Raw genomic sequence first — 14,491 nt, 5'->3', positions numbered from 1 at the left:
CGTATCAGTGACAAAACAAACAAAGCCTTTGTAAGGACCGAATAACTGAACATCCAGAGGTTGAATCATGCCACTACATCCACCGAATATCAGCCGTTTGATTAATGCAAAGCCTTCTGTACACACTGTGACGAAAGACTGTTGTCTTTGTTTTCAGATCATGAATCAAGGAACAAGAGGACTTTCTTCGTATCACTTGGAGTGCTTTTCCACATGCCGTCCGAGTAGAAAGTCTTAAGATCCTGCTTGTTCATATTCACTGTTTTACCAGCAAATGAGATTATGATTATATTAGTTGGATTGGCTGGCTTTGCTGCAGGGAACCTATCGTTTGCTTCAAGCACGAAAGCATACATGGGACGCAGAATTTCTCCTTCCATGGACACAACCAGCATTAACATGTAGGAATGACATGTTGCACTCATATATCCCACTGTTGTTCTGATCTTAACTAATCCTTTCTCCCTCAACGTCCGGTACGAATGTAATTCCTTCTCGAAGCGAATTTGATTCGAATTGAAGACATTGGCAGCTGGAATGTCATCAAAGATCATAAGATCACGTGCTGAAATAGACTGTAATATGCACTTCCATGTGACCTTCAGTGGCTGTATTTCCTAAATTCTTTGAGCTTTCCACCTAAAACTTGCCTGAGATATTGAGCACACTTAGTACCCTATGTCTCCGGCACCAACTCGATTCACCCAAACTTGATCTTTACTTGTGAGTCTGATTTCTGATTAGATTTCGTATAGTTCGTAGTGTTCGTAGGTTTCCTCGATTAATACAAAATTTTTCCTTATCAAATTTTCCCTAGTTTGTTGAATGTCCAGCTCCTATGACAGAAGTTATATGATATGATTAATTTAGTTATATTAAAGGAAGTGCCAACTACATTTATTTTGCTCATTTGTTTTTTGCTGCTATTTTTTTAAAACTTTTTCCTTCACTTTTTTTTTTTTCAAAAAATATACCCAGCCAACAATAGGTGCACATTATGCTACTTTGAACAGACATAAACACACTAATATTGGTTTATTTCTGAAAAACTAAAAAGAATTAAGCATTTATGTAGGTCAATCAGTCAGCGCAAGAATTTCACTGGATCTTCATGTTTTATCGAAAAAAATCCCTTCTCCTTTTTTTCTAAATTTACCTACGAAATTTCCTAAATTAGGGAAATTTCCCGCAAACTACAAACACTGGTGGTTCGGGTGACGATTAAGGCCATGTTTCTAGCGTTTCCCACAAGACAAGGTGAGGCAGAATTTTCATGACGAAATACGAAATCAACAGGCCTCTTCAAACAAAAACAGATACACTTTTCGAGACAGGACACTTTTTTTTTTCATTACGCCTTTTTGAGACGAAACAGTTCCAAATTTCGTCTCGGCGGCAATTTTACATCTCTGTGTGCGGAAAGAAATGTTAAAGTTCACTCAAACAAACATGTACTTTGAAATAAACATGACCATTATGTGGGTAAGTTTATCACGCACGTAAGTTTATCATGGTTCTATATGCACTACAAAAATTACATTCTCAAAAAAGAAATTCTTAAAGCCCCCTTCATATTATTATTGTACATATGCATATATGACGTGTCCACTTCATTCGTACTTTTAACAGTCTATAATACATGAAGAAAGTCAGTTATAAAAACCTGTAATACAATAAAATACAATATAATGGTCTCCTTATATTATTCTTCCCCTTCTCAACCCAACAAAGTTCTCCGTTCGGAAAACTGGAGAATAAACACCATTCAGAGATAGTATACATTTATGGTACTGTACTTCGGAAACTGGAGAAACATGATACAAGGGAATATCCCATTTATAGCTTTATGCCCTATATGGAAAAGAAACTACAGAAAATCCACACCCCTCAAAGTTTCCCATATTTAACCGAAATAAAAGACAGTCGCATCTCCAAGACTGTGATGCTTTGCGTATGATAACGAAAATACTTTAGCACATGGTATCGGTTTGAAATTATGGACGCTTGATAGCTCTGGAAAGTAGGTATATCACAGAGGTTTCCGAGCCTACTCCCAGCTTTCTTTTTTTCCCCAAAATACTTTGCGGTCAGTAACCTCAATTGGACGGGGGATACTTTGCTTCAACTATAGCAACTAATTTTTCTCTTGTGCTACGCAGTGAGGCTCAGTTACATCGTCGATAAGCAATTATTAAGTTTTCTTTAAAAGGGGGATAAAAGCTAAATTAATTGTGATGTAGCACAAAATCATAATGTGTAAAAAGCAACAAATTATACGAGGGTGGTTCAATAATTATTGTCCCCGACCTATAAGCAGTATTATTTTTCCAAAAGGTCTCTTTTCATAGTAATGCACTTCTTCCACCTATGCTGTAAAGCCACTACGCCAGCTTCAAAGAAAGTCTCTCGCTGAGCCATTCCTCCACAGCTTCAAAACGACTTATTTAGAAAAATTAGTCTAATATTAATGTAATTAAAATTAAATACCGAGCCCAGTGGAAAGAGCATTTGCCTCCCTCTGTCAACGCTTATGGTCTAATTAGGTGGCCGATTATTTTTATCCTTTCTCTTCCCTATTATGTTCAATACTCTTTTGCTTTCATTCATGTCTTCCAGCACATCCACATTGTTGTTCTCTGTACAACTGGTGTTCTTTAATCATCTTAGGTTACACATTTTAATTCAAAACGACACAATAAAAAAAAAAAAAAAAAAAAAAATCGAGATAACTCCTAACAATACTCAAAAAATTATTTCAAACGGTGACCCGTTATTTCACCCGTTTTCCCGTGACGTCATCACAAACAAGATCGTTTTCATATATATGATTTACTCAATACTTACATGAGCTTCTTTTCTAATGTCAGCCTGTAGCAGACTCGGACTGGCCAGGGCAGGAGGGCAGGGATCTCTGCCGGGGTCCCCTCTTTCTCATATATAATAATGAATTTTGAATAACATGGAAAGTAAGATAAAACATGTCTGCTGTGTTGGAGCATAGTTACTCGTTGTAGTTCGTTCCGTTCCCAGAGGTCAAGACTGCATTGAGTGTTGTCTTGGGGTCCCATTATTGGGAAGAAACTAACATTACGTTAACTCCTGTTTGAAGTCCTTGTGATCTAGTACGAATATATTTCAACAATATGAAGAATGGGGTCCCAACATCATATTGTCTAAATGTGTATTGGGGCCCCATGACTGCCGAAATAAGAAGAAGAAGAAGAAGAAGAAGAAGACGACGACGACGACGACGACGACGACGACGACTACTACTACTACTACTACTACTACTACTACTACTACTACTACTACTACTACTACTACTACTACTACTACTACTACTACTACTACTACTACTACTACTACTACTACTACTACTACTACTACTACTACTACTACTACTACTACTACTACTACTACTACTACTACTACTACTACTACTACTACTACTACTACTACTACTACTACTACTACTACTACTACTACTACTACTACTACTACTACTACTACTACTACTAATAATAATAATAATAATAATAATAATAATAATAAAAATGAATGTGGGTTCCTCCAAGTAAGGCTCCTGCCGGGGCCCTATAGCCCCAGTCCAAGACTGGTCTGTAGTATACATTTACATTAACGGACCAACTATTATATTGTTGTAACTGATAATTATAATAAATTAGTCTTTATTGAATTTTTCAAGGTTGTTATTCCCTTTCTTGTGTAGATTTATATAGTCTTTAACATTCAGCTATGTATAAAAACTATAGAAGGAGGGGAAAGAACAAAACACAATACTGCAATCACATTATTGTTACTACTTTTTTGTTTGTAATAATACAAATATTAGTGTTTATTCAAAAATATCAGTCTTCAACACGTGAAAATAACCAACATTTTAAAACACAATTGAAATTAATACATTTTGTGGATATAAATTCCCAACAAACCTTTTTTCATAGATACTTTTGATAAACACAACTTTCAAAGAACAAACAAAATATACTGATACAAATACAAAAATATATCAAACCTTAAATCTTATAGGAACAATAATAATTAAAAATAATAATAACTAATAATTTGAAGGAACAAGTTAAAGAAAACGAACTATAATTCTGGAATTAAGAAACACAAATATGGCTCTTCAAGAAATACACGTTGTCATTGGCGTATCCAACATTTGATCAATTATCGTGTGCGTATATTTTGGTGGATTTTTTATGCACACACGAACAGTGTGTGGATTTTCTCGGGGTTCTTTCCGGTTTTCTCCCATATTCTTCATTCCACTATAATAAAGTGACAACTTCGTTAAAATAATGTATTGTATAATTTATAGAGGCATAGAAATTAGAATGGAGTTGTTATTCGCGAGACAAGTGGTAGAACTTCAAACAACACGCTAACACGGTCAGGAACTTTTAACTATCACTCTGCTAACGGCGTGGTAGCTGGGGCAAGAATAACAGAACAGAACAGTGGTACTTACAACGATTGTTGAAGTGAAAAATAATCCAGTGTTAAAATGCCGGTGCGTTGTGTTATTTGTAGTAACCTCTTTGGAGATTCTGAGAATATGTCGACAACTTGCGGACATGTCTTTCACTATTCATGCATAATGGAGTGGATTCAAAGGCCAGAGTCATGTCCGCAATGTTGGTGCCCAGTGACCATGGACATAATTCACAGAATCTACTTGCAATGCCTTGGAACTGTATGTGATGGAACATGTTGGAAAATTTGAAGATGGAGGTTCATATACAGGAGACTAAGAAAAAGGAACTAGAATCTATCAATGGAAAGTTAACGTCACTTAATGAAGAATTGAGGGACGAAGTTAGAACACTAAAGAACACCATTATAGAGTATGTACAGAAAATTATGGCTCTAGAACACGTAAACGCGAGATCTAATTTGGCTAATTTTCAGGCTAAAATATCCTCAGAGGAGGCCAAAGCTGCTTTGGTTAGAGCGGAAATGTACTAAACGAAGGGTGCCCTTGTTCACGTTGAATTAGAAGCGGACGTGAAGAAGTCTCGTCTGGATGCCGAGAAAGCACGAGTGGAGGAAGATACAGCTCACTCAGGCGCTCAGCAAGTTTGGGAAAAGGTTGTGGAATGAAGAAAATAGAAGGAAACGAGAGAAGGCCGAAAAACCCATGCACACTCTTTCTCCACCACAAAGCCCACTTGGAAAAAGATGGGATCGAACGAAGGACCCCACGCGTCAGAAGCTCAAGGTTTATGATGGAATTAATACTGTTATGGTTTAATAAATGACATTATTAATTATCCTGAAGCGTTATGAAGAAGATCTGAGATCTTATTGCTACATTCGAAAATTCTATAGGACATACTATACACTCAACATTACTTACATCTTAATTAGCCATGGTAGAGGTTAACAACAATTTCGTCTTTACAAACAGGTTCATATCAGAGTAGTACTGACAGGTAGTTTTCATCACATTAATATAATTATTTTTTTTAACCACACTCCTGATTAATAATTATCGCTTAATGTTTACAAAGTATAATCCGAGAAATGTCTTCCAATACTAATGTGAGAAGTATCTACTTGCCTTTACAAAGTAATACGTATATTTCTTTTTTCCTCATCAAACACGTGCAATCAAAAGTCATACACAAAATACGGTTACACATCGTTTAACAATATTTTATGAATAATATATATTTTTCATTTTAAACATGAATGTAAAAATTTATACTAAACTTTTCTTCATACAAATTCTTAAAAACACACACAGTAAACTTTTGGTCTTACACGTTACAAAATAATAGGATATCTTATATCTTATTCAATTTTCCTAATAGTAAATCAACATACAATTTTCCTAATATGTTCTAGTTAGATATTTTAGTGATTACCTTTAAGTTGTACACAAACACTAACTTATACTATTGACTGAAACTATAGGTTCAAAATCGGTATTCACAAGATGATACATTGATTTCCTACCAGAACAAGTCATATTTCATGTTTCAGATTTTTTTTTTCCACGTAACGATGCATATGTTTAATAGACATCGCAAGACGCAATCAAATAACCCATGGTCTTTTAAATTCAAATAGATCACACATAAATATACTACACGTAAAAGAGAAAGGAGTGGTAATTTCTAAATATGCATGAAATTACGTTGATGCGTGCACATAACAGGATTTTATTCGGTTAAAATGTTTCCTTAAGCAACCTACTCTTGTTGATGTCTGCTGCCATAGACAAGCAGAATCACGGACAAAATCTCCCCAAAATAAGATTTCCGGAACATAAAAATTACCCAGCACTTTTGTAAATGCGAACAAAAAACTAACTAGATGAAAATTTTCCTACATTATGCATTCTAATGCTGATTGGTTGGGTTTGGAGTTTTACACCTTTCAGAAAGTTACCACGTGAGATCTAATGTATTAAATAACCTTGCTCTACATTAGCGACATCACTTTGAAAGAAGAATAATTCAGCTTGAGACGGTTTTAGGCTAAGTTAACGACCCTGTTTGTGATAATGTATAATAATTTATTATTAGTGTTTCATTTCAAATTGATATTTACAGTTAGTAAGTAATATACAATGATCAATGTTTCTATCGTTCAAGAAGTTACAAACAAGTATTTCTTTTTATTCAGTTAGTGAGAGAAAATGCTACTCATGTCAAATTAAACTTATTCGAAAATAAAAGGATTAAAAAGCCATAAATCTATATTATGTTTCTCAATTCACAAATTCCTGTCCTGCAAACTACAATAAAAGCATTTGCTGTGACAATAAGTTAACAGAGTTTAATTAGAAAACATGCCTTTGGGGAAGAAATCTCGGTTCGATTCTTGGTGGATGTGTAGATCCATGCCTCATATAACCTTGGTGAAAAAAAAAAAAGACGTTAAAAGGTAAACGAGTAGATCCCATGCTTCATTTAAATTTGGTGCATTAGAAAAAAATGTTACAGCTCCAAAACCAACTACCCTATCAATATGTTAATACAATTTTTATTTTACAATAATACAATACCTTCTACCTATTAATAGAAATGTACTCTATTTAATCAATAAATTCCATGTATTTTACCTTACCTGCTACCGATTGAGGAGATTTTCTTTTTCTTTTTTTTTTTTTTTTCTTAAGGAGAGAATCTCTATGAAAGAATTGGCAACGACACCACTCTATGTAACAATCTATGCCTAGTACCTAAATTCCAAAATTTAGAAGTATTGCATTATAACATACTAATAGAAAAATATTTAGAAGAAATTAAGTATTGCATTATAACATACTAATAGAAAAATATTTAGAAGAAATTAAGTATTGCATTATAACATACTAATTGGAAAATATTTAGAAGAACTTAAGAAGCATGACTTCGTACTTTAGATTGTTTTGTTCGCTTTTTGATAAATCTTTCTTGCTTTGCAATTCAATTTTCGTGAAAAGAAACTAAAACATTTCCTAACTTTCATTAAAATTTCCAGTAAAATGTCAAGGCACGTCAACTGTTTACCTATTTGATCCTTTCACAACTGAAGCACTGACATGACACATATATAAAGATGACAGGTAGTGTTATGAAGAATAGTCACAATCAACTTTATGACAATTTGTAGCCTCCGAATACAATTAAGATAATTTTTCTTTATATTTTTTTAAATTGGAATTTTGTAAAAATTATTTACATATAACTATATAATTAATACATCAATATATGCACATTAATGCAGTAAGTTAAATAACCAACCAATAATTAATATTACTTGTGAGGTGAATTACATAAAAAAAAAAAAAAAAAAAAAAAAAACCATTTTGCACGGAACTTCTTCATTTATAGAAAGACAAGCATATAAATCTTTCATCATCAGAATCAAGGACCCTAAATTAGATCTGGATAAAGGTAGCCTACACAAGCAATGGAACTACATAATAAATTCCAGCAAACAATAAATTCTTGTATCTATTCTTTCTGCACTGAAATTTCCACAACATTCGAGTCAGAACTCTTCACAAAGCATCCATCAAGTTCAATGTTAATGGATATGGAAACATTGTTGTCTCAAAAAAGGAAAATGAGTCACACCATACGCTTATCTAGATGCTCAGAAGAGTTAAAAAGGCATATTAATCTAATTTCGACTTTAGTTGAACTTATCTTTTTTCCGATCACAAGAAGGTAAATAAATTTAGAAGCAGTTCACGTAATAATCCGAAGAAAAGAGACTACACGAATAAGCATACAGTGGAGCTTGCGAAATATTGTGGGAAAATAATAGTCCTTGACACATCACACAGGTAACATTATTTGCTCTTGATATATGCGGCAGATGGTTATAAGGGAAATACGTGTAAATTACCTTACGTGGAGATAAATTAGTATTAACCGTGACCAGGGAAATATTGCTTGAGCAAATGAGATAGTGTTAACATTAGGTATGTAACTTCCTTGAACTCATCGCAATAATAATAATCACGAGTTTCCATTATTAATGAAACCTGTTACAGCATCAGGGCACAAGTTAGTCTCAATCATTTCTATTTCTTTCAAAAAGATTTCAGCTTAAAATTCCTATACCATTTGCATATATAGAACAAAATTTAAATACATATTTTTTATTAGTTTAAACTAATGAATTTAATATTACTCATTTTACTTCAGAATGATAAAGCATGTCATTGTGTTTTATTAACAAGTCCTACAATAGCTAGTTTTCGACATCTCACATGTTTACTATTTACTCACATCTCCCCTAACACGAATTTAATGCTTACGACAGCACCAAGCTTATCAGCTTCATATACCCTTTCACAACAGGATTGGTTTAAATTAGTAGTATAACTTGTTTTTGCATATTAAACATAGAACAACTTATATAATAATTTCAAGTAGTCTGTGATCGAGAAGAACTATAACAACAGTTAGTTAAAAAAAATATATGCTTAAACTAATATATACACTTCAAACGTATACGAAAAAAAGAAAAAAAAAACTATTTTTGTTTACTCCATAACAAGCACAATTTTGTAATTCCAGAAGAAAGAAGAATAATAACAAATAAAAATTAGACTTGACAGATAATATTAAAACAAAGTACTACCATTACAAATGTAAACTGTATTTATTATACACAAACAAATAGTTATATTGACAATACAGAATGAACTTCAAAACTTGATCATCAAATAGTTTGACTCTGTACCTCTGAAACTTTGCAATACTATGCATACAATTTATTATTAACGGGAATGGAAACAATAATTAAACTTCACACAACAACAAATATTTCCACTTGGATTATCCAAGTAGGAGGACCAGTAAATAGAGAACTAAATACGAAATGTATGTCAACTGACACTATGAGCATAACCAGAGAGGAATCAAGAAAAGTCATCCAGTATATTTTCTTTTCAGAAAAAGAAAACTATTAATATACTTTTAAAATTGAAACAAACATACGGGCAAACGATTATTTTATCTTCCTTTTGCAAGCTTTGAATTTCTCTAGATACGCTCACAGTTAAATCAATTACTTCTTTCTTTAAGTCTTATTTCACCGTTTCATAATTGCGCTGTTGTGTATCAACAAGAAATTTACATTTCCTCTCGTGTCACCACACATAAGAAATGATTCTTTGTCAATAACGTATGTTGCCATCTTCACCACAGGATTTGGCAAAGATTCAAACTGACCCAACTGAAAAGACAAGAGTGTAAATAACATCAAACTACATATTAATTAATAATGGTTATAGAATATAATACATTACATTATATATATATATATATAGAGAGAGAGAGAGATAGGGTGGATAGGGGTTAATAAACTAGACCGACAAACTGAAACAAGTGATTCCTCACATCGAAATAAGGAAAAAAGGTCATATAAACCCGTGGTCAAAAGTGTATACTTTCAGAGCTAGGACTGTCCAAAACCGTGGAAAAATGAACTTTGGGGACGAATATCTCCAAAACTATTAGCTATTGAGGGGAGGCGTCATATTTTTGTCTTAGACTTGTACTCTGCTCTATCCAAAATACATGATTCTGAATCGTTCAGTGGCGGCGCAAGGGAGTCTCTCATAGGAAGTAGGGGGTCCTGGATAGTCCGTTAAAACAGATGGGTTCGATTCATGACAGATAAAACAATGTCCCATCAAATAACAGGAAGTCGTTGACAGATAATCGATATTTTGAACAGAATCAAGATGGCGAAGGATTTATGGTGTGTTGTACTGTTAGATAACAACAGTGAGGACTGAATGTAGTGGATAAAAAGGGAATTAAATAAAATCATTACATCTGCAGAATGATGATCCACACTCATGACCTGTATGCTAAAGGAGACACACATTAATAATACGTAATAATTTTGGAAGAATTAATGCAATGAAGATTTGCGAGAAAATGGGAGTATCCTCTCTCTCTCTCTCTCTCTCTCTCTCTCTCTCTCTCTCTATATATATATATATATATATATATATATATATATATATATATATATATATATATATATATATATATATATATATATATATATATATATATATATATAATCAGATACAATGTTCTTCACCACAAACTCACTTGGTCGCAGATCTAAAGTGGGACCTTTACCATAAGGTGCACACTACCACTGAGTTACCAGGTACCCCTTTTGCCCCTTCCATGTAGCAAACAACAGATTGTTTACACCGTATGGGAGCTAACGACACATACACGACACTTATTGCATAACCAAGCAACAATATTGTTATGTAACAAACAGAGGAAAAAGTCGTGTTGAGAAGGTAGATATCTCGAGAAGAGTTGGTAACTTATGCTCCAGATTTTTTTGAAACAAAATAATATTTCACAGTGTTTCCTCCTAGGCTAAAAGAAAGGGATAATTAAAGAAATATGAAAAAAGTTGAGGGAATGAAAATATGCTAGACAATGGGACAACCGTAAGGAAACCCGTGGACACTTCTGGAGAGAGAGCTGCTCATTGCGATGACCAATATGGAAAGTTTCTTGGCCATATGGGTCTCGTTGTACAGCGGGGGACACTTCTAAATGGTACACCTTAGCCGTAAATCTCCATATGGCTGTACCATTTATAAGTGTCCCCCGCTGTACGTAGTAATAGGAAATATGAGACATGGTATTGCCAGTCAGTCATAATGGTGAGAGTGTCATTGAAAGGATCAGGAGCACACGGACATGTCTGGGAACAACAGCACAATGTTCACGGAAAATATCCCCTCCCTTCACCTCCTCCTTCTCTCTTTGATGTATGAACATATGAGATTATCACGGGGTAGAGGCCTGCAAGGGGCTCGGGCCAAGTCCGTGGACCGAAATCGGGTCTACAAAGCATATATATCATTTCGGGATCGGGCCGGGCTTGTACTGTAAACTTTTAAATATACAATCATATTTCTCGGGCCTTTTCGGGGCTAACTTTGTAAATATACTGTACTATGACTGTTCTTTCTGGAGAACTTTTGAAGCACAACTGCAAAATTAAACCTCTAATTGCTATAAATAAAAGTACAATTTTGCCTTAATTATTAAGTTTCTGTAATTCCGGCTTATTTCGGGCTCATTTGATTATCAAACAGACTCGAGCCGGACTCAGGCCTAAGGAATAAAACGGTTTTCGGACTTAGGTCGGGCCTCACATTATAAATTCACAGGCTGGGCCGGATCCAAGCTAAAAATTCCGGCCCGTGCAGAATTCTATCACAGGGATAACGAAAACAAATTGCAAGTAAATTGAAAACTCGTTGTTTAGAGGTGCACTCACAACGGATAAATAATATCACGCGCCGCCTTCTAATCGATGGATCCCGGATTCGATTCCTACGGGTTACAAGAGGCAACACTGTGAAATGTTAATTTCTTTCAAACAAATCTAGAAACGTAAGTTACCAACTCTTCTGGAGATATCTACCTTCTTAACACGACTTTTCCCTGTTTGTTACATAACCAATATTGTTGCTTTTATGTGTCATCAGCTCTCATATGTTGTAAACAATCTGTTGTTTGCCACACAGAAGGGGCAAAAGAGGTACCTGGTAACTGTGATAATGTATACCTTATGGCAAGGGGTCCCACGTTAGATCTGCGATCAAGTGAGGTTATGATGAACATTGTATTTAATATTCTTATTTTCGTTTTTGTTGTTGTAGCGAGGATACTCCTATTTTCTCGCAAATCCTCATTGGATCAATTCTTCCAAAATCATTGCGTATTATCAATGTCTGTCTCCTTTAGCATTCAGGTCATGATGGTGGATAATCAATCTGCAGATGTAATGATGATATTTAATTTTTTACTCCCTACTGTAGTTATGCAACGACGTACAACACACCATAAATCCTTCGCCATCTTGATTCTGTTCGAAATATCGATTGTCTGTCAACGACTATTTGTTACTTGATGGGACATTGTTTCATCTGTCATAAATCGGGCTCATCTGTTTTAACGAAATATCCAGGACCCCCTACTTCCTGTGGGGGACTTCCTTGCGCCGCCACTGAACGATTTAGAATCATATATTTTTGGATAGAGCAGAGTACAAGTCTAACAAGGGAACCTTCCGAAAATGATAGTTGCAGTGAAAGATGTGGCCTATGCCAATTGAAAAAGTTGTAACAGAGATGAGCATTCCCAGAAAATTAGCTGCCCATAGCAATATGCTCAAGAAATATAAGGGGTGAAAGTTCGGGAAACAGCAGGGTTGGACAAGGTGAGAAAAGTGCAAATTCCGAAAAAAAAAAAAAAAAGGGGGGGGGGCACGGCAAAATACAATGCTGACAAGTGATGTATAGAAAGAGACTTGCCACAATAAGGAACAAATTAAGGCCACCAGTGGGGTTAACGGTGTTGCCAACTGCAATGAAAAGTACATGTTTTGCAAAGAGCACTATATGAAGTGTGCAATATTAAGTGTCAACCTGTCATGTAGAACATAAGATATGACGTGTATAATCAGTGGTACAATCTAACAAAAGAGAATAGAAAAAACAGAAGTACGAAAAATATGGAAAAGACGAAGTTGGCCATAATGCGCCACATTTGATCACGAACTGTGCATATTAGAATGAACAAAACAAGAAGCACCAACTATGTAGGAAACCGACGTACCTAGAGTCGAAAAGAAAAACGAGTTCTAAAGTTGGCAACACTGGCCATGAACATCCAGACAAGTCTAATATAGTTAGGCTACTCGCTTCAAAAAAAGAAAATTCCGTCAACAGGCATCACTCGGAATGCATCAATGAGTGCATTCGGAGTGATTGAGGCAATGTCATGTCGGGGAACATGAAATGGTTGGGTTGAGCCAACAACCGATAATAGAAGTAGTGAAAATTATGTGATGGTTGAGTCGTATGTGGGAATATAGAGGGTGTCCCACCAAACTTTTGACCTGAAAGATTTGCGAAACGAACAAAAATGTGACGGATCCAGTTGTGCAGGAATGTACCAGTGTCAGGGGATGATAAAAGTCTGTGAGAAGCAAGTGCTCCTAGAATCCCCATCATAGGGCTCCAGGAGCCAACTTCAAATTTTTAAATGGCAACAGGGACTGAGTGGTACCTCTCTCGATAGATCATGGAATGTGCAACAACATCTATAGGAAACATTTGCTATATGAAGCATGTTTTTCAAAATGGCCGCCACAAATATATGTTGTGTCTTAACATGGCATCGAACATTGTGATCTCAAATTGCTGCGAAGCGAAAAGAGATGTTGGAAACCCAATTGCACAGGAATGTACTCATGTCGAGGGCCAAGAAAACTTTGTAAGAAGCAAGTCCCCAGGGTCCCCATCATAACGCTCGAGGGGTCAACCGCAACATTTCAAATGGGAACAGGGGGCTGATGATATTTCTCTGGATAGATACAACACCGTCTATAAGAAACATTTGCTATATGAAGCACGGGTTTCAAAATGGCTGCCAAAATGCACGTTGTTCTTGTCACCGAGCAGATATTTTTGGCGGCCATTTTGAAATCCCATATAGTAAATATTTCTGATGTGCGTTGTTGCATATTCCAAGATTTATCGAAAGAAATATAACTCGACCGATGGTGCTATTTGAAATTTGAAGTTGGCCCCTGGGACCCTATGATGGGAGACTTGGGGGCACTTCGGTCTCATAGAAGTTTGTCGGCCGCTGACATGGGTACATTCCTGCACAACTGGATGTGTCACATTTTTTTCGCTTTGAAACTATTTCAGTCGCAGAGTTAGGTGGGATATTCTGGATATATCATATAGGCGGTGATTGTACTGCAGACAGCAACACACAGCAGATCAAGCCTTTGATTATGTTTGCTTTCTACAGGTGTGGATATGTGATAGAAAGACCACCAAAGGTTCCGACACCTCTAGAGTACTGTTTCGAGACATTCACAGGCGGTCATTGTACCATGTGTGACGGATGGGCAGTATTCAGCTGTGCTCACTGCAAATGTATCTTTTGTTTGG

At 35.4% G+C, this 14,491-nt stretch overlaps 1 protein-coding gene across 3 annotated transcripts in view; it reads right to left on the bottom strand.

Annotated features, from left to right (window-relative positions):
* Window positions 1-3,801: 3,801 nt before the first annotated feature.
* LOC145678572 (telomerase protein component 1-like) overlaps window positions 3,802-14,491 on the bottom strand; it is a 556,234-nt gene continuing 545,544 nt past the window's right edge. For all 3 annotated transcript variants that reach the window (XM_081748879.1, XM_081748878.1, XM_081748880.1), the window contains exon 44: window positions 3,802-9,708. In XM_081748879.1, the coding sequence (XP_081605005.1) occupies window positions 9,565-9,708 (144 nt within the window). In that variant the 3' untranslated portion in view covers window positions 3,802-9,564. The remainder of the gene's footprint in view (window positions 9,709-14,491) is intronic.

Source organism: Thermobia domestica, chromosome 2, assembly GCF_964235325.1.
Source record: "Thermobia domestica chromosome 2, izTheDome1.hap1.1, whole genome shotgun sequence".
Taxonomy (NCBI): Eukaryota; Metazoa; Arthropoda; class Insecta; order Zygentoma; family Lepismatidae; genus Thermobia; species Thermobia domestica.
This window is presented reverse-complemented; position numbering and strand designations above follow the sequence as displayed.